General features: G+C 32.6%; 2 protein-coding genes across 3 annotated transcripts in view; both read right to left on the reverse strand.

Moving 5' to 3' along the window:
* Positions 1-1,640: 1,640 nt before the first annotated feature.
* On the reverse strand, positions 1,641-6,240 carry LOC139492005 (uncharacterized). Its single transcript, XM_071280031.1, has 3 exons — positions 4,337-6,240; positions 4,120-4,144; positions 1,641-3,098 (listed from the first exon to the last, which is right to left on the reverse strand). The coding sequence occupies exons 1-3, from the start codon at positions 5,667-5,669 to the stop codon at positions 2,069-2,071; spliced, it is 2,388 nt and encodes a 795-aa protein (XP_071136132.1). The 5' UTR covers positions 5,670-6,240; the 3' UTR covers positions 1,641-2,068.
* Positions 6,241-9,715: 3,475 nt separating this feature from the next.
* The window catches only part of LOC139492029 (sentrin-specific protease 6-like), a 33,609-nt gene continuing 23,204 nt past the window's right edge, over positions 9,716-20,120 (reverse strand). For both annotated transcript variants that reach the window (XM_071280089.1, XM_071280088.1), the window contains exons 16-21: positions 18,824-19,085; positions 16,875-16,961; positions 16,144-16,223; positions 15,199-15,267; positions 13,129-13,276; positions 9,716-12,475 (exon numbers count right to left, since the gene is read on the reverse strand). In XM_071280089.1, coding sequence (XP_071136190.1) covers positions 12,332-12,475; positions 13,129-13,276; positions 15,199-15,267; positions 16,144-16,223; positions 16,875-16,961; positions 18,824-19,085 — 790 coding nt within the window. In that variant the 3' untranslated portion in view covers positions 9,716-12,331. The remainder of the gene's footprint in view (positions 12,476-13,128; positions 13,277-15,198; positions 15,268-16,143; positions 16,224-16,874; positions 16,962-18,823; positions 19,086-20,120) is intronic.

Genomic DNA, 20,120 nt, shown 5'->3' on the forward strand with positions numbered 1-20,120 from the left:
ACAATAGGATCGTTACTTAATGAACAAACCAAAAAACAACAACAAACATACCAAAATAGACAACAACAAACTTACAAAAAAAACAAAAGACAACAACGAACAAACAAACTTTAATTGAAAATAAAAACAAGAGTGTGTCCATAGTAAACGGATGTCCGACTCGCACTATCATTGGACTGTGAAATTGGGGTCCAAACTCTAATTTGGCACTAAAATAATAAAGATCATAGCATAGGTAACATGTGTAATCAGTTTCAAGTTGATTGGATTTCACAACTTCATAAAAAACTACTTTGAACAAAAATTTAACCATATTAATGTAAAATAATAGTAATAGTTTTTTTCCTTTCTTTGTGAATTGTTCAAACGGACGAAATAAATCACAAAAGTAAATTTTAGTTCGCTTTGCTTGGCTTAATCAGTATACTAGGATCAAGGGACAGCTATAAAGGGTAGTGGTGATATGTTGATAAGGGGAGGAGGCAGGAACCAAACTTGTATCATACTTATATTTAAGATATGAATAAAGAGATAATCAGTAAAAACCAGCGAGTTAGCAATCAAACAAAAAAGATTAACATGAATAAACATCTATTGACTTTTTTCTGTTTTGACTATTCAAAAGTCTATAGGAAATATCGTTTGGTGTGTTTGAATTAAAAAATGGAATAAAGTGCCTGCTAAAATTCAGGGGTGAAGGAGCAACTTAAAAAACTTATTAACTTCTACAACATTTAACTATAGCAAAGTTCTTGTTTTCCCTTTCACTTTCAGAGGTTTGCCCATCCCAACACATATTAACAAACACTGTTTACTCAAATTAATATCATGAATCCAGCAACCCATGGAAGTATTATATTAACAGGAACTACTACGACCTGACTTCAAACGTTTCATCTGCGATGCCGCGCGCAATTTAATGACATGTTAATTAGCTTGAAACATGGCACGCTATTTACATACCAGCGTGTGGTGCCCTACAATATTGTCATTCTCGGTTGCTTTCGGGATTACGGAAATAAACGAAGAAATCGAAAGTTGTTATAAATTCTTAGGAAACAGCAATCGGCAAACCTCGGCAGATTCCGTTACCCTACATCTGCATACGTGTGCCGATTGAGTGATTGATGGATTAATGCGAGTCATCATTAATTCTATAGAAAAACACATTGACGATGGAAATTTGTACCAAATTTATTGAATAAATGCCTCATTTTTATTGATTTATTTTTCGGTAGAAATTGGACTATATGTAATATATATCGCAAGTTGTGATTATATATTATGTTCTAATTCGCCAAGCTTAACCGAACATAAATTATTTAGTCAATAAAACTCAACACATGTACACAATAGGAATGAGCTCTCCTTGTGAGTAGCACACTTAAACTTTATTTTTCTTCAAACAACAAACCATTTCATATATATTCATATTTCAATTGTCATTCAAACATCCATCTGCATCAAATTACTCCTAGTAAATCACACTATTTTCTCAATATAACAAAACACCGTATCGGGACTCCATCCCACTAAAAATCAAAATCAACAACAATCTACAAAACACAATAAATACATTATTATTACAATATATCTTGTCACATCATTACTGTCTAACTTAAATCTATCAAAGTGGGTGGGGTGGGTGGGGGATGTGTATAACGAAACGGAAGGTATGCTACTCTGTAAAGGCAGAACTTCGAATAACTGGTTATAAAAATATCTTATATTTATAATGAGATTCTGCACGAGAATCACGATCCTACCCTCGTACAAACGGGTAGAATACCTGCATTGCGACATACAATAGCCAATCAAATCATACAATAACAAACCAGGTATGCAACCATGTGCTCATCAACACGTGTTGAACATAAACAAACACAAACAAGTCATGTGCTTCCGATACTATTAATAAATATATTTATGTTCTAATTCGCCAAGCTTAACCGAACATAAATTATTTAGTCAATAAAACTCAACACATGTATACAATAGGAATGAGCTCTCCTTGTGAGTAGCACACTTTCGAAATGACAAAGTAGATAAGAAAAAACTGGTATGAAAATTACAAGCCAAGATTCTTAGTAACGAGTAGTTTTTCAGAAATATTTTCACGCACATATCCGTCTTTTGCTGTATCTGAAGACCATCTACCGTGTTTCTTAAATATTCTATCTTGAATACCAGCAGCAGCCGCAGCTGTTGCTCCACCTGCTCTTAAACTATGCAAACCAAATTTTGATTTGTCTAATCCCAAAGATTCTAAAGCCTCTAACAGTACTTCTCTGGCTCTTGTATAAGACAAAGGCGCATGACCCCTTAGCACGTACGTGTTAGTCTTTTTACGATATAAAACTGATCTAAATATGAATTCTACAGAATCGTGTTTAATGTTCGCTTGGTTCAAGTATGTCTCTAACATTTGGACTGGACAGGTAACCGAATATGTTTTGGAAATAAAAACATGAGTTCCTGCTCTTTGTTGGTCCGTTTTGCTTTTTTCGATGAATAAAGACATATATAATGAATGAAATGAAACATCTGACCTTTTTAAATTAACTAATTCTGAAAATCTTAAAAATCCGGCATAGCTAACGAGACACATACATGCTATTCTTCTATGATTTAAAGTACTATTTGTATTGCCGTATTTCAAAACCAGTTGATTAAGAATATGAGGAGTTATTGGTTCCTTCTTGTTTACAATGTGATGACCGATTGACCTTTGTGTACCTTCTTTTACGGAAGTACAAAGAAAAGAATCACAAGGATTTACATATCCAGCTAATTTGTGTGTCCATTGAATGGCATAATATGCTTCATCTATCTTTGCAGAAGAATTATAATTTTTTCGTAAGTGAATCAAATATAATGAGACATTGTAATCTGATGCCGGTAAAGGCTTTATATTAAATAAATTACACCATTTACAAAAGCTATTAAATGCATACCTGTATTTCTTTCTAGTATTATCAGCTCTAGAATTTAAACAATAATCTGGAAGACATTTTGCAAGATTGCTAAGAGCTTCATTCTGTGGTATTTTATCCTTAGACCAACGACCAGTACTAAAAACATCTGCAAAACGTATAAATAAAATAAACAAATAATAATATTATAAAACTTTTTTTTTTTTTTTTTTTTATATATCTCATATACATCGTACTATTCACTAGACCTTGCTATATCAACATATATAGCCGTGTCATACATCTTACTACATGTATTCTTGCTATATCAACATACATAGCCGTGTCAGAACCAAATTTGCAATACAATGCAAATTTCACATATTGTAAACAATTAACAATATGTACAAATAAACTCGAACATCATTAAGTCGCTTTCATCTTAATTGCCAGTATATCAGACTTAAAATGCTTGGTACCAAAAATGGAGTTTTTATTCTGTCCTTGAACAAATATATTCTGACCTGATGAAAAATCAAGAACTTCTATAACGTAAGGTTGAAATTCCAATCTTCTATTAAAAATCAAAGACCAAAATGCCGATGAAGGCCATTTTGGAACGATCAATGTTCCCTCAGCTCTACAGAGAATGAGATGTTTAATACTTTTAGCCACTAAACTTATCGGAGGAACCATCCAATTATTTTCCATTGTCCAATTTTGAGCAAAAGCGTCAATAGCAGTGCTTCCTGGATTCCAAAATTTTGAGTTGAACCTTTTCAGTTTAGTATTATGAAAATTGGCAAATCTATCGATTGTGTAAGGACCCCAAATTTCATTCATGAAAGTAAAAAACTGAAACGAGGTTTGCCAGTCATCAATATCAACCATTTTAGATATGAAGTCAGCTTTGAAATTTTCACACCGAGGTATCCAAGTAGGACACAACGTGATACCCGACCTTGTACATGTTCTAAAAATATCATAAGCTAAATGTTGTAAATGCAACTTTGTACTGCCTTTATTGATTATATTTACACAATTTTGGTTGTCTGTATGCCATTTAACTATTTTACATTTCAGATCGTGTTCAAACGAATTCAACGATAACTGAATAGCCCTGAGTTCACGCCAAGTGGAACTCAATTTTTTCTCATTTTCATTCAACATACAATGAAAAATCTTTTCATTTGATTCAACAGTATATGCACCTAAAGCTACATTACTTGCATCTGAATATATCATAATTCTCGGTAAAGAATCATTCAATAAACGCTTCTCATTAAGCTCCAACAAGTTTTCCTGCCAAAATTTCAATTCAGCTAATACACATTTTTCATATACTAAATATAGTTTTGAATCCCACGTTTTTCTGTTTTCTATCGCGAAATATATATGCCTCGTCATTAAATTTGTGACATTACCCATAACTGGTGACATTGATATAATTCTTCCGGCAAATTGAGCCAGCATACGTGCGTTCAAATTTGAAAATGATTTTAGTATAATATCAAGAGAATTTTTAGTGTCTTTAATTCTGAGCTCTGGCACCTTTAAAGTAAAATCTTTAGAATCCCAAATCAATCCTAACCATTCTAAACACTGAACCGGTTCAAAAATTGATTTTTCTTCATTGACAATAAATCCAGCCAGTTTAAGTGATGACTTTACAAATTCAGAAGTATCTTTACAATTTTTATAACCTTCATCCATGCCTAATCCATCGTCCAGATAAAGAACAATATTAACACCATTTTCTCGCCAATACTTTACCATTGGTCTCAAACATTTAGTGAATATATAGGGGGCGCTACTCAAACCAAAAGCTAATACAGAAAAGCAGTAAAACTTGTTATTCCAGGAAAAACCTAAATATGTTTGTTGTTCTTTACAGATGTCCAAATGAAAATATCCAGATTTTAAATCAAATTTAATTAGAAAATGATCTTTTTGGAAGAATTCCATTGCAATTTTCCAATCTTCAAATTTTACCTTGTTTTTCAAAACATAGAAATTCAATTCACTTAAATCTAAAATCAAACGCTTTTTACCAGTCTTTTGTGTAGCAACACTGAGAGGATTAACGACGAATGGTTGAAATGGTACTTCTAGAATACAGCCATTGCTAATTAACTCAGTTATCGCTTCATTTACAAACAAACTATTTTTTAAAGCAGATTTATTATTCCGAAATTTCATTGGAGGGGGTTGTTTCATAAATGGAATTATATAACCCTTTTCAATGGTGTCCAACACAAATTTGTTGGCCCCAATGTGTTTCCAAAACTCTATATGTTTAAATAAGCTTGATTTTACTCCTTTGGCGATTTTTGAAAAATCTATATTATCAAAATATTTAACATGTTGAAAGAGAACATTACTATGACCAAATAGCATTAAATTGTCAACAAAAGAAATATACTCATCTTGTATCTTTTCACTTTGACAAGTTTCCAAAGGTTGGTTTGTTTGTTGCTTTTGGGCAGTTCCTCTTGAAGTGGCCAGTTTGGTGACACTCGTAACAGGTGTCGTATGGGGTCGCCTCGCGGCGACGGAACCTCGGAAAGGGCTGCTGAGTAGCGTTGTAAGGCTGATAGTAACTGTTACTAGTATCAGTAGGGTTGGCAGGTCTAGAAACGGTGGCGGACGGTTTTGAGTAAGGTTTTCCACGGGTTTTCTTTTCTTTGATTGTCTTGAGGGCCCTGCTTTCTGCTTGCCGTAAGCGTTTTTCATCTTCTGAATCTGATGCCAGGTCATCACTTTCGTATTCTCTGACTGTGGACCAGCCTGCTGGCGACTTGTCGGCAATTCGAATTAATTTATTCCTCCTGTTGATTTTAAGAATAAGGCCCGATATCAAATTGGTGCTAACGGAATCTTCCGCGGATGTACGCTTCTGAAGTTTCTGCAATTCGGAAACTATATCTGAGTTGAAGGAGTATTGAATCTGATTCCCTTCCCCCTTAAGCTTAACAGACACCTCTTTCTTGAGCTTCTTAGCTAGGGAGTCGTTCCCGGAGACTAACTCGTTCTTCAGAGAAGAAATCTTACTATCAAAATAAGATGTAAAAAGTTCAAAAGTTTGATCACTTATCTGTGGTACAGAACTAGACTTGGCACCTGAATGTACTGGTGGCTCGTGCAAAAGCAAAGTGTCCTCGTCGTCTGAGTGGTTTTCGGTCATTATGTGTATAACGAAACGGAAGGTATGCTACTCTGTAAAGGCAGAACTTCGAATAACTGGTTATAAAAATATCTTATATTTATAATGAGATTCTGCACGAGAATCACGATCCTACCCTCGTACAAACGGGTAGAATACCTGCATTGCGACATACAATAGCAAATCAAATCATACAATAACAAACCAGGTATGCAACCATGTGCTCATCAACACGTGTTGAACATAAACAAACACAAACAAGTCATGTGCTTCCGATACTATTAATAAATATATATAACTACTGTTTACTCCACACTGAGTGGCACGCATTTCCTGCATATTTAAGACGATTGTAAATTATCGTTCTGATAAAATCAAAAGATCAAAGAGATTTTAGATCAATGTAGAAATTACTAAGCTTCGCTCTAAATCCAGGGTAAGATCATTGGTTGGTATATACGAATGTTCAGCTGAACCCCGATGTGTTGAATTAATTTTTTTTAGTACTGCGACTCAAGGATTTGTATAGAGACATTATACAAATTCTTGTGCCACTGTTTAATAATATTAACCAGTATCATTTGGACGGTTTCATTTGGTCGGATAGTGATAACATATTTTAGGGGACAGAAATGTATTATATAAATAGCTATATAACGTAGTTAGATCTCTGCTGTATTTTGTTGATTGGTACTTGCTCGATTAATTTTCGTATTGTAAACTGGAAATTTCTACTTTCCACGATTATCCAGTAACTTAACCATATATATTACTCTAAACTTCACAGTTTTAATATTTATCAAATATATTTATTGTTAACCGACGGTAACCGGAACACACCTTAATCGCGATTTAAACTTCACCCACAAACTAAGAAAATAATGTCACTCACTATTTCAAATCGTTGTAGAATAATTAATTCTGGGCCGATTTTCATTTTTTATGCATCAGTCGATTTGTTTAAATAAGTTGTTCACGAATAAAGGCCTATCGACGCAATTGAAATAAGTAAAGGTGTTTTCCGACAGGTAATATTGTTAAGCTGTCTCGATTAAAACCACGTGATTGATAAGAAGTATCTCTGGTCAATTTATGACCGCGGCATCGCAGATAGTCACAAAAGAAATTAACGACAGTGTACTAATTAGACAGTTTCCATATCTTTTCTACAGGGCTACCCGGGTTATAAATAAATGCTAATTAATCGTTGTAGTTCCTGTCAATATAATACTTCCATGAGCAACCAAAGTCAACATACACATCATCTATAATAGTGAGCTCGAAGACATCAAAGAAAAAAAGCGATGACAAATGGCTGTCAAAAGTAAAATGGCAATTTAAATGCATGTTAAGAACGAGACCAGGATAATGTGATTGTATCAGAGTACTTTGTACTTGACCGACAAGGTCTGTCTGGTTCTTAACAGGCTTTTTAACAAGTTAACAGTCCACAGGTCACTGAGGCATGCCAGTATGACGACACATTATTCTGACTCGGAGTCGACTTGTCTTCGGTCTAACTTTTAAATGCAGGGTGTCTAGCTGAGAAGCAGCAAATAGTTTTTAAGTCATTGGTTTTAACCCTAGGGTTTGAAACTACAACCTCCCGCACTCGAGGGGAGTACGCTACCAAAAGACCATGAAGCAGTCAGAGAAAAGCAGGAAATAGGAGTGTCACTGATGTACGAAACGTGTGTCTGTCGTTTTAATTTGAATTCTGGTATCTCTAATGAGTTTATTTATAACCAATTCTGATATTCCGCTTTCATGTTGTTGAATGTCATGCTAAGCATAACATAATTCTGTGAAAATAAGATTAAAACTTAATACCACATCGTTCTGATGTCAGACGATCTTAAAGGCCATAGGACATGAGAAAAATATTAAGAACCAGTATCTTCATATCTGTATACAATGTGTATTCTATGTGGGTGTCGATGTTTTGCATCCCTTTTGTAAAGCTGGATATGAGCTAAGATAGACAACTGGAATTTAGTATGACTTCCGTTATCACTTAACTAGTGCACATTTTTATTTAGGGGCAGATGAAGCACACCTTTTCTTGCTGCGTTGATGACCCATTGTTTGCTTCCAGTTGTTTTTTGCTCTAAGGTTGGGTTGTTGTCTCATTGACACATTCCCCATTTCCATTCTCAATTTTAACTTCACTGCAGAAATAGTACAGGGCTTTTATAATATGCTTATTTTTTCAGGCAAGTTATATTACTATCTGTTCCATAGTGTAAGTGTTGACTTCATTTACTGGACCTTAGATTTCCAAAAAGGTGAAATCTTACCTCAACTAATTTGTGCAACTGTGAGGTAACTGTGGCGGATCCAGCCATTTTAAAAAGGGGGGTCCTAACCCAGGACAAAGGGGGGGGGGGGGGGTGGGGGGTGCCAACTACATGTCCCCATTCAAATGCATTGATCGTCCCCAGAACACCCCACTCCCTGGATCAGAGCCTGGGTAAGACACCATTGATCTACAATCAATAACTTTCTCTCAAAAAATCAAAACCACTAGCTATGTAAGTGCTCAATATTTCCCTTAAACAAATGTGTAATATATATTTTGTAATTTTTTTTTTTTAAATATATTGATTAATTCTAACTTAAGTTAATAAAATTTCTGTGAATAGTCATAATATTTCATAGATATCAATTAATTTTCAGGATTTTTTTTTAAACAAGGTATGGACTTCAGCCTACAGCCTTTTTTGCTCTAGACATCTTTGAAAAAGCAATTGATAGTGTTATTCCTTCCCTTCCCCAACTGCTTGATTAAAATCCAAATGCTGCAACACCTCAAATCAAAAATGTGTAAGGGTTCCACGGAACCCGGTGTCTCGCCTACTTTTGCTGTAAATCGCAGACTCAACAAAAGTGTGGAAAAAAATCAATAAAAAATCCTCTTAATACTATCTTTTGATTGTAAGAAGCTTCTGTCCAAGTTTGGTAAAAATCCAGGATATTTTTTGAATCTAATAAACGTTTTAAAAACTTTAACTGCAGACTGTATGTAATGTTAACTGGAAGAAAATCGAAGTCCATTTATAAGGAAAATACGGAAAAAATGGATTTATTTTTTTACAAAATTTACTTCTGGATACTATCTTATGATCATACAAGCTTCTGTCTAAATTTGGTACAAACCCAGGATAGTTTAAGAAAGTTATTAAAATTTTAAAAACTTTAACCACAGAGTGAATGTTATGTTTCCCCGCAGAAAAACTAAAAACTTTAACCACAGAGTGAATGTTATGTTTCCATGCAGAAAAACTAATCCATTTATAAGTAAAATACGGAAAAAATGGAATTTTATTTTTTACCAAATTTACTTCTGGATACTATCTTATGATCATAAACAAGCTTCTTTCCAAGCTTGGTAGAAATCCAGTATAGTTTAAGAAAGTTATTAAAATTTCAAAAACTTTAACAACAGAGTGAATATTTGTGGACGCTGCCCACGACGACGCTGACGACAACGGAATGTAGGATCGCTTAGTCTCGCTTTTTCGACTAAAGTCGAAGGCTCGACAATAAACCATGGATCAACTAAGAGAACTCCAAGTGCAACAATTCATTCCAATCAATTTACTGATAGTTCATCCTATAGTATACGAACAAACACAGATCAAACTGAAAAAAACATGTTTAATTTATTTTGACAAATTCACAATACATTTGTATTTGTTTGTGACATTATCATATTTTAATAACAATTATATTACATATTAACAACATGTTATACAATCAAACTCCCACAAAATACCTTGTGTAACAAATATGAAGTGCCAATGTAATAAATATTCGTGTCCTGTCTTGTGGTATAATGAAACATACTTTCAGTAAAATATTATTTACAAAATGTGAATGAAATGAAATAAAATACACATTACTCAATGATTGCCTTGTACAAATAGAAGACAGCATCATACAGGGGCAGATCCAGGAATTGGATTTTGGTGATTATGACCATAAGTTTGGGCAAGCAGAGCCAGGGGAATTTTTGGGGGGGAATTTTTAGATGAATATTTTTTTTTTAAATGAATGGGTGCATGCCAGCTATACTCCCTAGTCAATCTGACCCTGGCATAACATTCTCAAGATGACTGTCAGAACATTTTGTGTATGTTAAAATCTCATTGATTCTAAAACTTACAACCTTAAAACATACGATACTTTTCAGTCTATTCCTAAAGTGATAAGTTGATTCTTTATCATATTTAAAAATAAATGCTGAAATGGCTGAGAAGAGTGACTCAAAATCTAAATCATGTGACAAAAGTCAAATGAAGGTATCGGGAACTCCCGAGCAATTTTTGTATGTAAAAAACACTTAGAACCTATTTCAATATAAAAATACCTAGTTGTGGAGGAAAATTAATAATAACATTTAATATCATACATAGCACTATACTGTGTCTATAAATAACAAAACATCTGGAAAAACATAAACTGGAAATAAAAAAAAACAATGATTTAAGTACCAGTCTTTAGATAAGTGTACAAGCCACCAAAAATAATACCTAGAACATGGTCTTAAAAAACTGTAAAAAAAATGTGTATCTAATTTTAAAATGCCTAGGTCATCGATATGTTAGTATTGATTAAAAAGGGAGGATAGATATATGTCAACTTGACAGCAACCAAACAATGCAAATAACTAAGACATATATAAGTTCTAATAATAAGAAGATGTGGTATGATTTAATAAGAGAAAACTCTCAACAAGAGACCAAATGATTTACCATTAACATCAAATGTTCCTTAAACGACTTAAACATTGAGATACTTGTACATTTTAACAACCACTTTTCAAAAAGGTTCTTGATTTAACATAACAAAATAGATAAAAATAACCGACTTGAACAAATATCATTGATAAGTTTTTAGAAGAACAAAAGTAGAAAATGAACAATAAAATCAGTGTCTGCCTGTTGATAATCTGTCATAATATTTGTTTATAAGAATTGAGATTTTTTAACCTTGATGTGATTTATGCAGCTGTCTAAAGTCAAGACCCTTGTCTGTGTTATCTGTGTTATTTTACACAAATATCTACTCACTTAGCTATTTCAAAATTATCCTCTAGATGTCTATCATGGTCAATTGTGTTGTGTTGCTGTTTTGCTATTAATTAATTGTGCGGCGTCTTTAATTATATATATATATATATTATCCTAGTTATCTCACTTTATTTTCAGACTCTTCAGTTACCATATCAAGATAAGAAGGTAAAAACTAAAAACTGAAAACTAAAAATTCATTTTCTGAATTATACAATTTGATGTAGGTTTCTAAATTTGATCACTTCCATGAATATTATTTTCAACTGGCAAAAAATGATTTACTTTTACACATGTAATAACAAGTACACATTGAATAGCATTCACACATGAGATGAACAATATAATTTGTAACTTTACCTTTCTTGTTCTACCTTTAAACCTGAATTTCCTATCCCCACTTCTTAAATTTTTCAATATTTTAGAGATTTACAATTCATTCTGATGTCAATTAAAATTTCTCATCTCATTTTGCTAGAATGATTAGCACTGCTGGTATATCTATATTTTAACATAAAATTTGATAGAAGTTAAAACTAAAAATAAAGTGTTTTTTTAAATTATCCAATGTGACGTAAATTTATTTCTTTTTTTTCTATTATTTCTTGGTATATGTTATGTAGATATAATTTTTTTTATCATTGTACCCATCTATTCGGCAATTAGAATCAGTATTTGTAAAATAATAGATGACAGGGTATCAAAGATGATTACTTATATTTCCCAGGTCAAACTGTTTATTGGTTATCTTCCTCTTTTCCCAAAACAAATGTGTAGTATGTCTTTCGATATTTTGACATTTAATCTGTCCCACTAAGCAGTTTGTGGATGGCATTTATCATTGAACAGTAATCCCTAATCATTTCTATGATCATGTATCACATATCTAGACTCATTCATTGTACCTCAAACTTCTTTTCTCAAACTCAAATCTTCTGTTTAAAAAGTAAAATTCAATATACATTGCTTCAAATTCTTTGACAAGGCAATTTATTTTTCTCATGATCTGTAGAGTATTTCAATTTCTTAACTTGACATTCTATAGTCTATTTCATATTTCATCCTCTTTCACACCATCTATTCTATATTCCTGAATTCAACACCTTTCAATTTCATGACTCTTGCGAACACATAATTCAATGCTTTTGGTGAGTGTCACATAACAGTGGGTTATCTGCCCTTTGTCATGACTTTTGTTTTTCATTGTCATATCTTTCTTTCAATGTCATCACCAGTTCTTTGATATCTTCTCGTTTTCTTGTCACTCGTTCCTCAGTGAACCAGTTTGCTAAGCTTTTCATAGGGAATGAAAAATTAAATATTGGATCCTGAAAAATCAAAAAGATGTAGCCATATCATTCTGGATTCTGTCAGACAAATATACAATATTAGGTCTATGTCAGAAAATATTTTTTTTTATTTTTATATATGAGGCATAGAAACTAGGGAAGGCGAGGTTTACCAAGCCCTTCAACTGTTTTGTGCAAAAGACAAAAGAGTTGATATTCTTTAAACATTAACCTTATTTTATGTTTATAGTACTGCTAAGAATTACTACTTTTTTAGTTATGAAAAATAAAACACATTTTCCATCTTTAAAAAATATTGGAGCAAAGTGATGTTATATGACTGACTTTGCAAAAAACATCACTTTGTTACTATAATTAGAAGATAAAGACAACAGGAAGTGTTTTAGCTCCTGTTTTAATCATGTACCTTGGTCCTCTTAATACTTTTAAATGTATGATAATGTAATGGATAATTTAATAACAAAAATATGCGCATGTCAACATAGAAATATCTTTAAACATATTTTTCTTTTCTGAATGCATTCTTTGTTTTTAAGAATTTTAAGTTTATCTTTAATGTTTGCACTCAGCCACAAGCACACCATTCCAGTGAAAGCAAGAAATACTCCTTTTAATATTTTGTTTCTGTTACAATGTACAAGTAACGTATATTCTATTACTTATATAATTACCTCAAAGAAGCTATCCACATATTGTAACACATACACTCCACAGTCGCTGTAATTTGTTTGTTGAGGCACTTTAGGAGAAGCTCCTTTAAATTTTTCCCTGATACTTCCCGTCTGACTTTTCTTGCAGTTCCATTCTACTTGCAAATAACTGTAATGTAAAAATTAAATATAAAATTCATTGAGCTCCACATAAAACTTATAAAGAAATGAGATCTCCAATTGAAAGCCATACAATTTTTTCTGTATTTTGAAGGTACTTTCAGGCTTTTCTGACTGGTCTCATTTTCGTGCCTGTTTTTAACAACATATCAAGGGCCATTACTCCTGAATGGCGAAAGTGAAAAGTAGCAATATCAAAACTTGACTTCAATTTTGTAATCAGTAACAGTATATCAAAGTTTTTTCTGAACAGAATACAAACCCAGATGCTCCGCAGGGTGCAGCTTTATACGACCGCAGAGGTCGAACCATGAACAGTTGGGGCAAGTATGGACACAACATTTAAGCTTGATACAGGTCTGAATTTAGATTGTGATTAAACAGTTGATACAACATACAACACAGAATGAATGTGGTCTAAGAACTTAAACTTTAAAACTTAAAAATTTTAAATTGGACATTTACCTATTATGGTCCAATATCCAAAATCTAAATACATGGTTAGATTCAGCATATCATAGAACCCCAAGAATTCAATTTTTGATGAAATCAAATAATGTTCAATTTTAGACCCTTTAGACTTCAATGTGGACCAATTTGATAACCGGGCCTAAATATTAAAAATCTAAATACATGGTTAAATTCAGCATATTGGACAACCCCGTATATTTATTTTTTGTTGAAATCAAACAAAGTTTAATTTGGAACCCGATTTGGACCAACTTTAAACCTGGGCCTATAACCAAAAATCTAAGTACATGTTTAGATTCAGAATATCAAAGAACCCCAATAATTCATTTTTTGATGGAATCAAACAAAGTTTAATTTTGGACCCTTTTGGCCCCTTATTCCTAAACTGTTGGGATCAAAACTCCCAAAATCAATCCCAACCTTCCTTTTGTGGTCATAAACCTAATGTTAAATTTCATAGATTTCTATTTACTTATACTGAAGTTATGGTGCGAAAACCAAGAAAAATGCTTATTTGGGCCCCTAATTCCTAAACTGTTGGGACCTCAACTCTCAAAATCAATCCCAACATTCCTTTTGTGTTCAAAAAACCTTGTGTTCAAATTTCATTGATTTCTGTTTACTTATACTAAAGTTATTGTGCAAAACCCAAGAAAAATGCTGATTTGGGCCCTTTTTGGCCCCTAATTCCTAAACTGTTAGGAGCAAAAAGTCATAAAATGACGTCACATACGAAGTAGTAAAAAAGCACAATAATTACGTCACACAGACATTTGAATTTCTCAAACAGCACGAAAATGACGTCACATTTGAAAAACTATATCTCAAAAATAAGATAGAAATAGGATTGATTTAAAATTATAATAGAACTAAATACTGATATTACATTTAAATACAATGCACATTGCAATACTAATTAATAGCAATTAACTATATTATATATATGTCCGGTTTGTTTTGAATCTAACTACAATCATAAAATATTGTACAGATTACATTGAACAAAATCAAAACCATAAACCTTGTGTTCGAATTTCATTGATTTCTGTATACTTATACTAAAGTTATTGTGCGAAACCCAAGAAAAATGCTTATTTGGGCCCTTTTTGGCCCCTTATTCCTAAACTGTTGGAACCAAAACTCCTAAAATCAATCCCAACCTTACTTTTATAGTCATAAACCTTGTGTTTAAATTTCATAGATTTCTATTTACTTTTACTAAAATTATAGTGCAAAAACCAAATGTTTTCGGACGACGACAACACCAACGTCATACCAACATACGACCAAAATTTTTTTTGCGGTCGTATAATAAAAGTGATTGGTTTGAAAATGTCATTTTATTAACAGGCATATTATAGGTCCTAAATGTGTACAAAAGGCCAAATCAGAAAATGATGAGTAACAAATAGGTATATAAAGATATATTAAATAACTTACTCTTTTAAACTATTTATAATTCTCTGTCTTGACTGACCAGCTAGTGAATCCATTACCATTATACATGGTCTGAAATAAAGATATTTTATTAATGTATTTTACTATTGTTTCTGCAGCCAGTTGATCAATTACATCTTTGCTCAACAGGGCAAATGAAACAAATCTTAAATCATCTGGACTGTTCTAGCTTACACCTCCATAATCCACTTCACAACAAAAGCCATATATTTTGTAAGCTAAACAAAATTAATAGCTTGTTTCATAAATACTTAGGCTGTTTACAAAGTGATACTACCAAAGTGTTGAATAATCTCCCCTTTATAACCAATAATGTTATATTATCTCCCCTTTATAACCATCAAAGTTGAATTATCTCCCCTAATAACAGCAAATTCATGGCTTCACGCACTTCCATTTGTCCATTGGACAGTAACTCTGGTTTGACACAAACATAATTTTGACTCATCAGGAGTTGAAATACATATTTTTGTATGGAATAAAGTTGAGGACCAAAGGAAAATTTCAACTTCTCTGAAATTTTCGGGCAAATAAGTAGATTTTAGATTTTTGCTGCTTTAACGCCACTTTTTAGCTTTGCATCTAGGCTATTTCGTGGTGGTCAGTTTTTATTGGTGAAGGAGCCAAAGTGCCCGGAAAAAAACACAGACCTTCAATAGGAAAACTGACAATCGTAGTCAATTGATTTTGGAGTAGCGTGCACCAACATGAGCCGGGTTCAAACTAACAACCCCGACTGGCTAGTGATTACAGTAGTAACTACTGTATTTAGATCACTCGATTACCCATGCCCCCTCAAATAAGTAGAGATATGAACATTAACTGTACAACTTAATATAGCCTTATTATACATGTATAATTCTTTAAACTTAAACCAGCTGTCCACACTAAATGTGACCCTCTGAACTGCGTTTAATGGAAACTTACTGCTGGATTCCTTCTTTGGAATTCTTTATCATTTCTGGGTCTTTTAACTCCTCTTCAGTTAATAATCTGCCCCTAGGTTCCTGTAAAAAAAAAATATTATTAACATTAATAAATTTAAATCAGAGCTTGACATATTTTACAATTGAAAAGTGTATGGTCATCTCTAAATGATAGATGGTTTCTGCTGTTTATACAATGAAATGATTTGCTTTCTTTTCGACATTTACTCCACATTTTTTACTGAAAAGACAAGTAACTTGAATCCTGTTCAGATTTAGGAAAAGGTACAGTTAATGGAGTTAGCCTTCTAACTTAAACGATACTAAAATAGAACTCAATTTCTGGATGAATTATATTGAAAACTCACAACACTATTCTCTCTCACTCTCTTTTTTTTCTATCTGTGTTCAAACTGCTTTACTCTTTATCTTTTATTTGTATATTTAAAAAAAAAAAAATTGCTTCCTAATAGAAAGATGTATTGATTAGATAATATCTATAGATTTATATATTATATATTGCTATTATATTTGTGTATATTATGTTGTAAATTGGAAGTTATGAATAATAAAAAAAAAAAAAACTTTAACGAAGGGTATATAAATATAACAAAACAAAAGGATCATGAAAGGTCGTCATAACAGAAAGTAGAACTGAGGTCAGATCCTTGTGAGGTAAATGTTGATACAGGATCTGAAATTCCATAAGATTCAGTATAACAATGTACAAACCTGTGAATCAGCACCACTGTTGGAACCAGTCTCAGCTGTATCCACATTTGTTTCAGTTTCATTGGTATCCATTGGCTCTTCAGTATCCTATAAGATAGAATATTCTCCTGTACATTTATATTTTTTAATTGAGGGATTTTCCAAGAAAAGCTGAGGTTGGGGATGGGTAAAAACACCCAATTTTCTATTTGTCTATTTACAGGTAAAGATAAATTGCTTCACTGGGCGCAGCCTGATATGACCGCAGAGGTTGAACCCTGAACAGCTGGGGCAAATTTAGACACAATATTCAGGCTTGTTACTGTCTGAATTTAGATTGTGATCAAATTTTTGACAAAGTATAGGTGTCTGACACAACATAAATGTCAAGATCTTACAAATGTATTGCACAATACTTAAAGATTCTTCTTGAAATTTTTCAAAATTTAAAATTTTGAAATATTTGGGGGAAAAAAATTTGAACCCCCCAAACTTTTTGAATGCTTCCTTTTAGAAATTATCCCCACACTCAATCCCAGCATTTCTTTTGTAGTATGGAACCTTGTAGTACAATTTCACAGAGATCCATGCACTTAAAGGGGCACTAGCTGTTAAATTCATTGTAACCGATTTGACTCAAATTCTCATATTTGGTTTATAACAATGTAAAACATTTATCCAAACTATCAAAAGTCTAAAATAAACAGTTTACAGAGCATGGGGTAGATAATATATAGGTTCGTTTCGTGTGTATTTTAGTCCAGACGCCATCTAATTAACTATCGATTTGACCTCAGATGACCATATAAGCGATGTAAACAAAAATAAAGATACGAATAGATTAAACCAACACGTGCAATTGCATTTTTATAGGTCTGTTTGATTTTATTTTATAGATTAAAAATAGATGTTTCTCATTGTTTTTAACCATATAAGAATGATTTTATGTGCATCGAATTAGTAATCAAATGATTTACCGTAGTTTCACTTTCATTGTTGACATTCTTTTTCTTTAAATAACCAGTACACGTACAATGCATGCGTTGTCAATCTCTAGCTAGGGGTTAACTTGAAGTTCACATGAATACCGGTTAGAATGATGATGACGTTTTCACTTGCAAGTGAATCAGTCAAAAATTATGTTTAATCGCTTATTTCAACAAAATTAAAGGAAATTGATTGCTAAAAGCAAATTATTATTTCATTATTCCAATTTGATTAATGATTGATCTAAAAAAAATCATACTTTATTTTTGTATATATATCGTAGCTAGTGCCCCTTTAAACACAATTTATTGTCTGGAAACTAGAAAAACGCTTATTTTTGGCCCTAAATTTCAAAACTGATGACACCATAACCCCCAAAATGAATCCAAACCTTCTACTTGTGGTATTAAACATTGTGCTATAATTTCAGAGCAATTGAATTACTTATTCACAAGTAATTATCCTGAATGTAGAAAAATGCTTGTTTTGGGCCCCTAATTCCTAAACGGTTAAAACAATAATCCACAAAATCAATCCCAACCTTCCATTTCTGGTATTGAACCCTCTTGAAAAATTTCATAGAGATCCATATACTTAAACTTAAGCTATTTTCTGGAAACCAAATCTGTTTTCGGATGACGACAACAACGACGCAGACAACATCATACTATTATACAATCCCAAAAAAGCTTTTGCGTTCATATAAAAAGAAGAGAGCTATCTCTTTTAATATTCTGTAATATGCTGCAGACTCATTCAAATCTTATTGGTTTCAATTCCCATGAAAGTAGATTCATTTGCCATTACATTTAAATCTATATTCATGGTTAAATATTTGCGCCTATTTTACTAAAATGTGTATTTATTGACATAATTATAATTCCTGGATTATCTCCCCCTGTCCACTCAATTGACAAAAATTTGGTATCACTATTTTTCTTTTCTTCTCTTCATTTCAAGGGAAGGGAGTAGTATATTTTTACCTGTTCTTCATCCTCTTCCATGGGAGATTCTTGTTTACATTTGACATCATTAGACTTTTCACTACTCTCCTCCTCCGTGTTTTGATTTTCCTTGTTGTTATTTTCACCTACAGAAGGCTGTTGAGATTCATCAGTGTCTGTCTGAGAGTTTTCTCCCTTTGGTTCAGGGGTTTCCTCCGCTGTAGTCTCTCGACATAAATATCGTACAGTTTTTACTTCTGAATATCCAGGAAAACAAATTATTGCTAAAAACCAATGTGACCTAAAACAAAATCATATAGTAAGTAAATTACAAAAATGTATCTATTATTGTGACATGTGTTTTTCACAAAATATAATATAATAGTGAAAAAAACTAGAGGCTCTAAAGAGCCTGTGTCGCTCACCTTGGTCTATGTGCATATTAAACAAAGGACACAAATGGATTCATGACAAAATTGTATTTTGGTGATGGTGATGTGTTTGAAGTTCTTTCTTTACTGAACGATTTTGCTTCTTACAATTATATCTATAATGAACTTTGCCCATTAGTAACAGAGAACTATATTTGGTAAAAATTTACATAAATTTACCAAATTAATGAAAATTGTTAAAAATTGACTATAAAGGGCAATAACTCCTTAAGGGGTCAACTGACCATTTTGGTCATGTTGACTTATTTGTAGATCTTACTTTGCTGAACATTATTGCTGTTTACAATTTATCTCTATCTATAATAATATTCAAGATAATAACCAAAAACAGCAAAATTTCCTCAAAATTACCAACTCAGGGGCAGCAACCCAACAACCGATTGACCGATTCATCTGAAAATTTCAGGGCAGATAGATCTTGACCTGATAAACATTTTTATTCCATGTCAGATTTCCTCAAAATGCTTTGGTTTTTGAGTTATAAGCCAAAAACTGCATTTTACCCCTATGTTCTATTTTTAGCAGTGGCGGCCATCTTGGTTGGTTGACCAGGTCATGCCACACATTTTTTAAACTAGATACCCCAAAGATGATTGTGGCCAAGTTTGGATTAATTTGGCCCAGTAGTTTCAGAGGAGAAGATTTTTGTAAAAGATTACTTTAATTTACGAAAAATGGTTAAAAATTGACTATAAAGGGCAATAACTCCTAAACGGGTCAACTGACCATTTTGGTCATGTTGACTTATTTGTAGATCTTACTTTGCTGAACATTATTGCTGTTTACAGTTTATCTCTATCTATAATAATATTCAAGATAATAACCAAAAACAGCAAAATTTCCTCAAAATTACCAATTCAGGGGCAGCAACCCAACAACCGATT

Source organism: Mytilus edulis, chromosome 10, assembly GCF_963676685.1.
Source record: "Mytilus edulis chromosome 10, xbMytEdul2.2, whole genome shotgun sequence".
Taxonomy (NCBI): Eukaryota; Metazoa; Mollusca; class Bivalvia; order Mytilida; family Mytilidae; genus Mytilus; species Mytilus edulis.

What these genes read in the sequence shown, in the direction of transcription:
- LOC139492005 (XM_071280031.1), bottom strand. Translation starts at nt 5,669, where the DNA reads ATGACCTGGCATCAGATTCAGAAGATGAAAAACGCTTACGGCAAGCAG. An exon ending in ATCAATGTCACCAGTTATGG is followed by an intron (nt 4,145 to 4,336) that starts GTAATGTCACAA and finishes TGATATATTCAG; the next exon opens with ATGCAAGTAATGTAGCTTTA. An exon ending in AGTAATGTAGCTTTAGGTGC is followed by an intron (nt 3,099 to 4,119) that starts ATATACTGTTGA and finishes TTTGTTTATTTT; the next exon opens with ATTTATACGTTTTGCAGATG.